Genomic DNA, 11,451 nt, shown 5'->3' on the forward strand with positions numbered 1-11,451 from the left:
TGACCTTGGGACAGTAACTCTCTCTCAGCCCAACCCATCTAATAGGGTTGTTGTGGACAAAACAGGATGAGGAATATGTTTGCTGCTTTCAGCTATTGTAAAGGCAGAAAATAAATAAATAGTTGGAAAGAAAAGGCATTTCATTGTCATTATAATAATATAGATTATAGTTGGTTTCAAAGTCAGCCAGATGTTTAGATTGTATTTGGTATTTTGTCCACCTATCAAACCAAGGACCTAGGATAGGCCAATGTTATTTAATAATATTAAAGATATTGTTGCAGGATGTAAGCTGTTGCAATAGCTGCCTTTTGCAATTGACTGATGGTGTCAAAGTGATAATCTTGATGTTTTGGAATTGCACCCAATTTTTTGTTGTTGTTGTTGTTATTGTTGAGTTTAGTACTTTACCAAGATATATGTTAGATGTTATCATGTTTGATTTATATATTGTGTGAAAACTGGGAGAAATTGTAAGTTTCTAATTCCATTCCATTTCTAAAATAGTACAGCTAGAATTTTTGTAACATTGTGGTCAATAATTTTTACAATGTTTTTACATGTGAACTTTACTTCAGGTTAAGAAATGGAGTAAAATTCTGCAAAGTTCAACACTTCCCTGAGGTAATGTGCTTTTCTTTTCTTTTCTTTGCTGGATAAAAATGTCCTGTCCTCCCCACAACACTTTCATAATAAATCAGTGTGAACAGAAGAACAAATTACTTCATGTAATGATTTGTATTTAGTTCTATTTCTTCATTTTTCAGGATGAATCTTTTAACAGTTTAACAGATAACAGTCAAACAAATCAATTTCTTCTGTATGTTGTTATGGCCCCTAGCCTGAATTACATTTTATGTAGCTCCTTCAACCAAGAGTTAGCAAGATTCATGAAAGAGTGGTAATATAAGAATTCTAGCAAGAATAGTATTTTCCATTGATAGCTCAAATCATAGCTATGGCTAAGATTTTCTAGGTCTTTTTCTCATAACCTTATGAGAATGTGATTCCTTGATAATGGGGAAGAGTTCAGCTGATTTTTTACAAGTCACTTGAAGCCCTATCAGTCTTGAGAACTGATACATTCTACACAACAGCTTTAGATAGGACTAGTATATTTTAAGTTGTTCACTTACCATGTTTAAATTTAATGTAATTCATTTGGATATTGGAGCTTGACTTTCATTGAAAAGTGCTGCATTTGAGGTGACTGAGAATAATCCTGAAACTCTAATTGTTTTTAACGTCTATCATCATATATTAAACAGCCATAGAAATAGGTATATTTTTGTGCTTATCTGAAAGTAGAATTGTTGCTTCTGATATAATTATTAATGTACTTCAGAGACGCTCAATGTTGAGAATTAAAGTCTAGTCTAATTTGCTTCCTGGTCATTGCATTCATGTAATTTTCTTGGAAGTGTGGTTTTCCATTGCCAGGTTGTCCTCAACCAAATACTAATTAGGGCTGACCCTGCTTAGCTTCTAAGATCAGCAAAGGTCAGCTGAATATTTCCAGGCTCTGGAGAATTACCTAAATAAAATAATTCAGGATAAAATATTACCGATACTATGGATTACAAATAATTATATTAGGATCATTTGGTGTGAAGTAACCATCCTCTGCTACCAAATGTGAAGTTCCCGTGGGTCGACCATGAGGCCAATGTTGAGAAAAGACAGGACACGAACTTTCTCGAGATGGAGCGACCCAGATGAGAGTCTGAGAGCCCCTTTTATTGAGATAGGACAAAGGCAGGAGGAGCAATAGCATGTGCTTAAAAACAGCCTGTAAAAGTACAATTTCTAATCTACTGCTTCGGGAAAGTTCTTTCTATATATGGTCAAATCCTGGACGTCAATGGTAGGGCACATCTCAGAATGTTATGTTATTCACTATCAGGATGTTATGGCTTTCTAGGAGTTTGTTTTCTCCTGTGTGATTCAGCGTGACTCTGCAGGCCCTAGTATGAACTAGGCCATGGAGGACACACACCTGCACAAGGAACTATATTACAACAATTTGGGAGATACTTTTTGGATGGATTCCACAATTTGAAAGTTTTCTGGACGATTAGAATTGTTTTTTTTTTTAAACATGTCTTTTCCTAAGGAAATATAACAATATTGTTCTGTAAATGATATATTTGAAGTTTCCATATGCATACACATTAACAACATGTTAGTGTAGTTTCCCTTTAGCAATTTTTGTGTAGAACAGTGCCAAGCATAATAATAGTTGTTGTTGCCATGTTGTTCGCAACATTTTTTAGGTCACAATCTGCATTAGTGATGGATAACATGTCAGAGACCCCAACCAAATCAATATTCTTCAAAAGAAATACTAGTAAAGAATATCTGCCAAGGAGCTTGAGGCACAAATATAGATGATTTCTAGTTGTATCATATAATAGCTATGGTGTAATTGTGATGTCATAAAGCACTTTCAAATGGAGCAGTAAAAACAACCCCACAACTAAATACAGTAGAACCTCTGGTCACAACCATAATTTGTTCCATAACTTTGGTCACAAACCAATTTGGTTGTGACCGAAACCTAATTTTGGAAATTTGGTGCTTACAAAAATAAATTGGTGTGGAAGGGGAAATTGGTCACGAAAAAAAAAAAGAATTGTTTGGTCAGAACTCAATTTGGTCGAGGTCAGAACCATTCATGTTCAGAGGTTCTACTGTACTGGGAGCAAAGGAGCAAAATTGGAGGTTGCAGAAAGAACTTAAGACATTCTCTGTTTCATTACTCCCTTTCCTAAAGAAACCACAGTGTGCTATAGAATAAGGAGTTTAAATAAAGATTTCTATGGTAATTTCATTTTCTATGAGGAAATAAAAAGTCATTGGCTGTTTAATAAGAAATCTGTTGCTTAAATATTAAAATAAAAGGTAAACATCCATTTTCAAATAATTCTGTTGATTGTTTTTCACAGATTTTATGTATTCATCTCAAAAGATTCAGACATGATCTTATGTTTTCCACAAAAATTGGAACTCATGTATCCTTTCCTTTGGAAGGACTTGATCTTCAACCTTTTCTTGCTAAAGACAGTCCTGCTCAAATAGCAGTTTATGACCTTTTGTCTGTCATTTGCCACCATGGAACTGCAATCAGTGAGTATATATAATCTGTTTTCGTAGGCTATATGTATGGTATGTTACATCATTATGCAGCTGATGTAAAAATGTTATTACATTAATCTGTACCAATCTACTTTTCCTGCCATTTTAAAACAAAAAAAATCTTAATTTTGTTCTTTAATTTAGATGGGCATTATATAGCTTATTGTCGAAATAATTTAAATAATCGATGGTATGAGTTTGATGATCAAAGTGTCACAGAAGTAACAGAATCAACTATCCAAAATGCAGAAGCTTATGTTCTCTTCTACAGGTGAGAAAGCAAGTTTGAAGTTGCAAAACAATGGTGAGATGCAGAGGTTGTCACTGTCAGCTAAAGTATTGTTTGAGTTGAGTTTTGCTTAGTCAACGCTGTCACAGGAAGAAAAAGAAGGAGACAATACTGCCAATCTTCCTTCTGGTCTTACAACTTGTAAAATTCTACTCTGTGTAGTTGATGACAGAATTAAAGATAGAGGGAATCTACAAAAACATTCCCCGCCTTTCTTTTGCTTTTTTTTTTTAAAAAAATGATACAAGTCTGTTAATCATAACAGTTGGAAAAAAAACAGGATAGTCATTCCCAATTGTTAGAGGCTTTATTAGCTTTAATTGTAACTCAATATGGCTTTTTTCAAAGTGCTTCTTTGCAGGAATTAATATGTTTTTCTCTGATTCTAAAGAGTAGTTCTGAGTTCAGTTTATCATGAACTCAAATATTTTGAAGATACCAAGTTTTGAAGTAATCTTGCTTTCTTAAATTGAAAATTAACGCATAGTATGCCATATTGAGTTTAGCTATCAAAGTTAATATTTTTAGTCATGTAGAGTAATAGATCTAAAAATAATTCTTAGTTTATTTCAACAAAAGTCTGGATGAGGTCTTTTCCCCCATCAACATGTAGAGATTACCTGTTAACACTACTCATTTCAAAGCAGCATACATTAACTAATATTAATATTGCTTCTTTTCAAAAGAAAAAGTAACGAAGAAGCTAAAAAAAAGAGAGAGAGAGTGTCAAGCCTTAATGTTATGGAACCAAGCCTCCTTCAATTTTATATTTCACGTTTATGGCTGAATAAATTCAGAACTTTTGCTGAACCAGGACCTATTTCAAATAATGATTTTCTCTGCATACATGGAGGTGAGACTGCAATCATATAAAATTATTCTCCTATGAACATAACATTTCATCTTATATCTGGAACAATAAATCCTATTGTTTCTGTAACTTGAGTTTTTAACCATTTTTGCCATTCTATGTATTTTTGTCCTTACATCTTTTAACTGGAATTTTTATTCAGTTAAATGAGAATTTCGCTGTGTACTCAGTTAATTTGTTTTTTGATTATCCAGATCACAGCCTGAATTTTTCTGACGTAGAATCCATTTCTTCAAATGTAAAGCTAACTGGTTCACTGTTAGAATTACAAACACAAACTTTGGATAACTTATTATTTGAAAGTAAAAAATATGTAGGGCCTTAATTACTATTCATGACTTGTTGGGCTACAGTTTAGTTCTTTAGAAAGATCAAATTAGATTGTACCTATCTTTGGGGTAGAAACTCAGAAACGTTAATATAAAAGTAGGAAGTTGTTTCTTTCATAAATGTTTTAGGCTTTTACTGCTGCTTAAAAATTGCTTTACTTCAATGTTTCTACTCCTTCATCTAAATCATATTTAATTTTTTAAAACTATATTTCTATAGGAGTTCCTCCACACAAAGCTTCTTTTATAGAAGATCTGGTTGTAATACTTCCTCAGAACATATGGGATAATTTGTACAGCAGGTAAATTTTAATTGTGAAACAATTACATTTGATGCCTGATTTTATTATGCCAAGGAAATAATAACATTATCAAAAAGAAGTTAATTGGAAAATCTGCAAATTGTGTAGTACAGAACATTTTACTGAATCCTATGGTGGGCTAGCACTTTCTAAGCCTCTTTAATCTAGCAAAACATCTATAAATAGAAGGCAGAAATACTGTTTTCATTTATTCTCTTGCATGCATGCACCTCTACTACCCATCTGATAAGGTGTGAACTGGCATGAGACAAGGATGATTCAGGATTAGGGAAAGAGAAAACCAATTAATTTCACTTTGTTTCTAAATACAAATGCATCTACTGGCTTAAACAGCAATCTCTAAATAGAATTATGTGAGTAGATATTATGGTTGCATTAATGCTGCTGTTTTCAATAGAACATTTCTGTCCCCAGTATGATTTACTCCACTGTAGTTTAATTCAAGATCTGATCTGTCTTTGCATAGCTACGTTTTCTTTAAAGTGCATCACTTAATTGCATTTGGAGAATTTCTTTTAAAAATCAGAAATAGCAGAAACTTTTAGTACATTAGAGGGAAAACTTGATGTCTGCCTTAATATAGTACTTCTCCATAATCAGTTCTTTATAGACACTAATTCAAACATACATACTCTTGCAATATTTTAAAAGTACTATAGTGTCCTCCAAAATGGGCTATAATATGATATTTTTGTGTAGATAAAGCAGGCATTACAAAGTAGGGACTTAATATGATACTTATTTTAAAGAATTAAATATATTTTTCCTGCTGACAGACTTTCAAACAAATGTGGTTATAATTAAGCAGATACTGTCATGCATTTTCCCAAGAATAAACCCTACTAAACAAATGCAATTCTGTGTTAAATATGTTGAGGATTGGTGTAAATCCCATATATAAATGTCAATATGCACAGAGGGAAAGGTGATAAACTGTTTTCTGAAGAGGATAAAAGTTGTATATTGTGAAAGTAACAGTTCTAAATTGAATTTTTTTAATACTACAATATGATTGTCTTGGATTTTCTGAATTCTTAAAAAAATTTACAGATTTACCATGGCAGAAAAATAGTATGACAGCAAATATTTTACATTGCAATTGTTTCTTTCATTTCAGTGAGTAGGACAAAAATTACTATAAAATCATGTATTATATTTCAAACTTTTTTTAGTCAAAATATGTATAACAAATCAAAGATTCTATTATATCAAGCAACAAAGAAACAGTACAATGAAAAATATATTAGAAAGCAGAATAAAAACAATACTGTTTTATATACGATCTGGAAAAAGTAAACAGTAGAACCACCCTTATTTCTAAAATGTAAAAAAAAAAAGACGTTCACGTTTTGATATATCACTACTAGTTTGGGAATAATAGATATACCATGCTCAACTAATTCAGATATGTGTGGCTTATTTCTATTAAAAGTTTTAAAAAATATGAACAAAAAAGTTGCTTTCTAAATATAGTGTTCGATTCTATAAAATCTAATACATGGAGATTTATTTAATAATTTATTATCACAGATATGGTGGAGGACCAGCAGTTAATCATCTGTATGTATGTTATACCTGTCAAATGGAAACAGAGAAAATAGAAAAAAGACGGAAGACAGAACTGGAAATGTTTATTCGTGTAAATACGTTTTTTTTATTTATTAAATTATGTATTTGTTTGAGTTAGAAATATTTAAAACCAATAACTTTCATCTTGAGACATTGTGAGCTACATATAGAACATTTGTATTAATTTCACACATTTTCTTTGTCCCGAAAGAGGTATAGAGAGCTTCTTCAAAACAATGTGGTGATATGTGGGCTTTAAAAGGGAAAATAAAATATACTACCTCAGTTCTTCTACTAGTAGGACCCATCAAAGGACAAAGTTCCATTGCAAATAGAAAAAAGTGCACAACCAATCTAAGCTTAATATTTGAAATTATTCAAAATAATTCATAATTATTTTTGCCAAAAGAAATGTAAAGTTTCATATTTTCTTAGCATCCATTTTGGCATGTCATAATAGAGAATTTCAGAACTGAGAAAAAAAATCAGAAAATTTTATTTACAATCTGTGAAGAACAACTTCTGACTGAAAAGGAAAAAATGATTATTACAGGATGAAGCATTACACAGGATGTATAAAAAGCCACAATATGAAATTTTCAGGAGCTGGGAATTTTTCAAAAATGTATATATAATATCCATTTGTTTTCAATGATATGCTTTCTAAGCATAATGAATATTATTAGCGCTTATACAGTGTTACTTAAAAGTTTGTGAACCCTTTTGAATATTCAGTATTTTTCTTTATTCTCTTAATTTTAGGACTTGTGTGAAAAACAGATTTTATGTCATATTTATGCAGAAATTCAAAAGGATTAATGAATTTTTAAGCAACATCGTATACACTAAGTTTTAATAATAAATAGATAATCTTTGACCATTGAGTCATTATTTCAGAAATTATTTCCTTCTTTAAAATTCAGGAGATATTCAGAGAGGTATCTGCCTTGAAAGTAGCCCATGTAGAATTGCATAGCAGTTGCATAGCCCATGTAGAATTGCATAGCAGTCAAGCATCAGGAGTTGAACACGGAATGTACTATGTTACAAAATGTTTTATGATAATTTGTATGTCATAAAATGTTTCTCAAAATTTGCTAATTTCAGTTCCACAGGAGTTTGAGATTTTAGACACATTTTTTAAGTTAGGCCATTTGAATTACTTTGATTAAAGAACTCTTGCTCTATGATGCACTGTTTTGTCCAGTTAAGGATTACACATAGACGTTTAGTAGTATAATTGACAACCAATGATTAGCTGGGTCATCCTTCCAGAAATATTTCCTTAAAAGGTTCCTCAATGCCTTCAACAGTGACAGAACTAATGTACTGCCTTCACTGGAAAAGTTGAGTTACTTTCAGAAATGTTATCTGCCTAAAAAATAGCCTGTGTTGAACAGCTAAACATCAACACTGGAAATGTTTTATGACATTCTGTATTTTGCCATATACTGTTGTATGATTGTTATGTCATAAAATATTTTATACAATTTGAAAAAATTCAATTCCATGGATGGCATGGCCGGCTGCTGGATTTGGGGTGCATTCTGTAAGTTAGCCTATTTGAGGTACTTTAGTTCAAAATTTGTCGCTTTATGAGATGCACTGTTTCACTCAGTTGAAGGTTATAGGAATAATGAGGTTTAGAAGTATATGGATACACTAGAAAAGACTATGTATATATGTGTATTTGTTTTATTCATGTCAATAACTTTTCTTTTTTAAAATAATAATAGGAACATTATCCAACACTTTTTAAGCATTTAATTTATGAATATGCACTTGTAATTTTGGAGAGTTTTGAGGACAGTAACAGTGAATCTAAGGCAGCTATGTTAGGCTTGTCCACATCTGCTTTTAGAATTTTCTTTCTGTCCGTTAGTTGAACAGAGCATTCCAAGAGGAGGAGTCTCCATCTATATTCTATTGCATCAGTATGCAATGGTTCAGAGAATGGGAAGCGTTTGTGAAGGGCAAGGACAACGGTGAGTACTTTTGTAATTCAAAGAGTCTGCAAGAACATGCTATATAAATATCACATGGTTTTAATAAGGTAGTAAATAACTGCATTAAAATCACAGGGCAGTGCAATGAATTCTGCACATCACTTAATAAGAGTACATGGCAACTATGCATGTAGATAAATAGTCCTATTGGATCTGCAGTTTGGGAGCCTTGATAAAGGATTTAATGGGTGAATTTCTTTCAATTACAAACAACATTTTCCAAATTTGTATGCAGCTGTTTCAAATTGTACACCACAGATTGAAATGTGTATTTTGCTACATTTTATTATGTGGAGTTTTTAAATAATTTATAAAATATGAAATTTTCTTTGGGGTTTTGTTTATTTAAATAGTATTATTATCTTACACTGTAACATATTTTATTTCATTAGATCCACCAGGTCCCATTGACAATACCAAAATTGGTGTCAGTAAATGTGGTTCGCTTGTTCTAAAACAAGGTATGAATACACTGATAATAGTTCTCTGCATGCAAATCTACCAGTGGTCATGTTCATTTATGATTGTTTTGTGTATGATCTGTACATTTTTCCTATGTGATTAACAGTTCCATAAACAAATAAGCCCCTTCTATTCTCAAAAGTATAGAATATAGAGGACGCTCCACTTAGCTCAAATTAACATATAGATTCACTATATCCCATTTCACATAATATAGAAATAAGAAGAAATTACACACATTATTCTCTAGCCTTCAACTATAATTAAAATGTCTTTAAATACTGCTGCGTCAACAGGCGTATGTTGTAATCTAGTTGTATTAACTACTGAATAGGAACTACTTGAAACATATATGTGACAAAAATCTTCTATTTAACACTTGTTATTGCTCTTAAAAAGAACTCTGAATTTGTCTCTAAAAGTCTATATGTAGTTCAATGTGACTTGTGGAGAAATGTCTTTGTCATCTCACTATAGTGATTTTCTAAACATACAATATTTTTTTGTTTAAAAATAATGGACATTTCTACCTTTATGGTGCAAAAATTAAACTTTGAAAATCTGTAGTTTAAAATGTAAGATTTGTGAAAGAAATTATAAATCCCCTTTACTTAATAACTCACAAAGAAAAATAACATCAAACGGTAGATAATAGCTTGATCTTTATCATCTATATCACATCAGTCACAGACCAATTCAGGTAATACTAAACTTTTTAAACCTGAGTTTTTTATATTAAGTTATTTATAAGTGCTTTCCAGATTTAAATGTTTTAAAATGTCAGGTAAAATTTATGGAAATGCATGTTTTTTAGGAGCTGATTCTGGACAGATTTCCGAAGAAACATGGAATTTTTTACTGTCAATCTATGGAGGAGGCCCAGAAATCATACTGCGACCACCTGTTGCTCAAAGTGAATCTGAATCATTACAGACTGAAGATAAAGTAGAATTAGAAACACATAGACTGTAGTCATCAAATCAAGGAATGAATTCTTACAACATAGCTTCCACTTAGCAACATACATTCCCAAGATTTTTCAAGTTGCTATTTTTATCTTTATTTTTTTCTGTGAAATGACAGAATGGTAGGCATTTTATCTATGGAAAGTGAATTGAAACACATATTGGTCAGTGACCATAATCAAGAACTGAACTGAGATTGAAACCTCTAATATACACATTATAAATATTAGAACTTTTCAAAGAGACTTTGGAATTGTGATGTTATTCTACATCATTGTACATATATAAAAATGTATGCATTATAAATGTAATTGGTCTTTTCACTATAACTATAAATTACCAAGCTGTCTTCATTCAAGTTTTATCAAGACAAGTTGTCATGGTTATTGAACATCATTAGATGGGAAGGTGGCATTAGCAAATAGAAATAATAAATGTTGTATGAAAACTCAGGAATAGTAATGTTTTCTTTTTGTGTATAAGATATGTAAACAATTCAGATGAATCAGTTTCAGTCAGCAAATATAATCTATGTACTGTTTAAATTCTCTAATGTTTTTGCTGTATATAAATTATCCTCAATAACATATGTAACTGAACAGATCTATAATCTCTAGGAATATTTGATTTTAAGAGCATGAAAGGGGTACATTAATTGCTCATGCAATTTAGGGCGTTTATAGTCTTTTTAATTCAATGCATTAATAGTTCTACATGGAGAAAATTTATAGTAATGCAGTGCTCATTGGCATGATATGACAGTGATGGCGAACCTATGGCACACGTGCCACAGGTGGCATGCAGAGCCATTTGTCAGGGTACGCGAGGCGCTGCCCTGTCAGCTGGCCAGCACGCATGTGTGCGCTGACCAGCTGAGTTCACCCTTTTTGAAAGCCATTTTTCGCCCTCCCCAGGCTCCAGAGGCTTTATAGGAGCCTGGGGAGAGCGAAAAGAACCTCCCCACCCCCATGGAGGCCCTCTGGAGGCTTCATGAGCTTCCCTGAAGCCTCCGGAGCGCAAAAATCGGCCCTACGGGCAAACCAGAAGTTTGGAACAGACTTCCAGTTTGCTCAGAGGATCATTTTGACTGCTCCGAAGGCTTCAGGGAAGCCTCATGAAGATCCCTGAAGCCTTTGGAGCACTTAAAATGACCCTCCGAACAAACCGGAAGTGATATCCGCTTTGCTCAGAGGGTCGTTTTGACTGCTCCAGAGGCTTCAAGGAAGCCTCCTGAAGGTCCCTGAAGCCTTTGGAGCGCTCAAAACGACCCTCTGGGCAAACCAGAAGTGGCTTCCACTTTGCTCGGAGGGTTGTTCTGACTGCTCCAGAGGCTTCAGGGAAGCCTCCTGAAGGTCCCTGAAGCCTCCGGGGGGGCTGTTTCACCCTCCCCAGGCTCCTATAAAGCCTCTGGAGCCTGGGGAGGGCGAAAACATGCAAAAAATGGGGGGGAGCGCCTGTAGTGCATGCATGCGCACTGGGAGGGTCATATATTGCATTATGGG

General features: G+C 33.0%; 1 protein-coding gene across 3 annotated transcripts in view; it reads left to right on the forward strand.

Moving 5' to 3' along the window:
* Positions 1 to 10,656, forward strand: part of USP33 (ubiquitin specific peptidase 33) — a 30,845-nt gene extending 20,189 nt beyond the window's left edge. For all 3 annotated transcript variants that reach the window (XM_032217947.1, XM_032217948.1, XM_032217949.1), the window contains 9 exons: positions 579 to 624; positions 2,946 to 3,126; positions 3,280 to 3,406; positions 4,111 to 4,277; positions 4,845 to 4,926; positions 6,478 to 6,586; positions 8,399 to 8,501; positions 8,915 to 8,983; positions 9,799 to 10,656. In XM_032217947.1, coding sequence (XP_032073838.1) covers positions 579 to 624; positions 2,946 to 3,126; positions 3,280 to 3,406; positions 4,111 to 4,277; positions 4,845 to 4,926; positions 6,478 to 6,586; positions 8,399 to 8,501; positions 8,915 to 8,983; positions 9,799 to 9,956 — 1,042 coding nt within the window. In that variant the 3' untranslated portion in view covers positions 9,957 to 10,656. The remainder of the gene's footprint in view (positions 1 to 578; positions 625 to 2,945; positions 3,127 to 3,279; positions 3,407 to 4,110; positions 4,278 to 4,844; positions 4,927 to 6,477; positions 6,587 to 8,398; positions 8,502 to 8,914; positions 8,984 to 9,798) is intronic.
* Positions 10,657 to 11,451: the final 795 nt, after the last annotated feature.

Source organism: Thamnophis elegans, chromosome 5 (assembly GCF_009769535.1).
Source record: "Thamnophis elegans isolate rThaEle1 chromosome 5, rThaEle1.pri, whole genome shotgun sequence".
Taxonomy (NCBI): domain Eukaryota; kingdom Metazoa; phylum Chordata; class Lepidosauria; order Squamata; family Colubridae; genus Thamnophis; species Thamnophis elegans.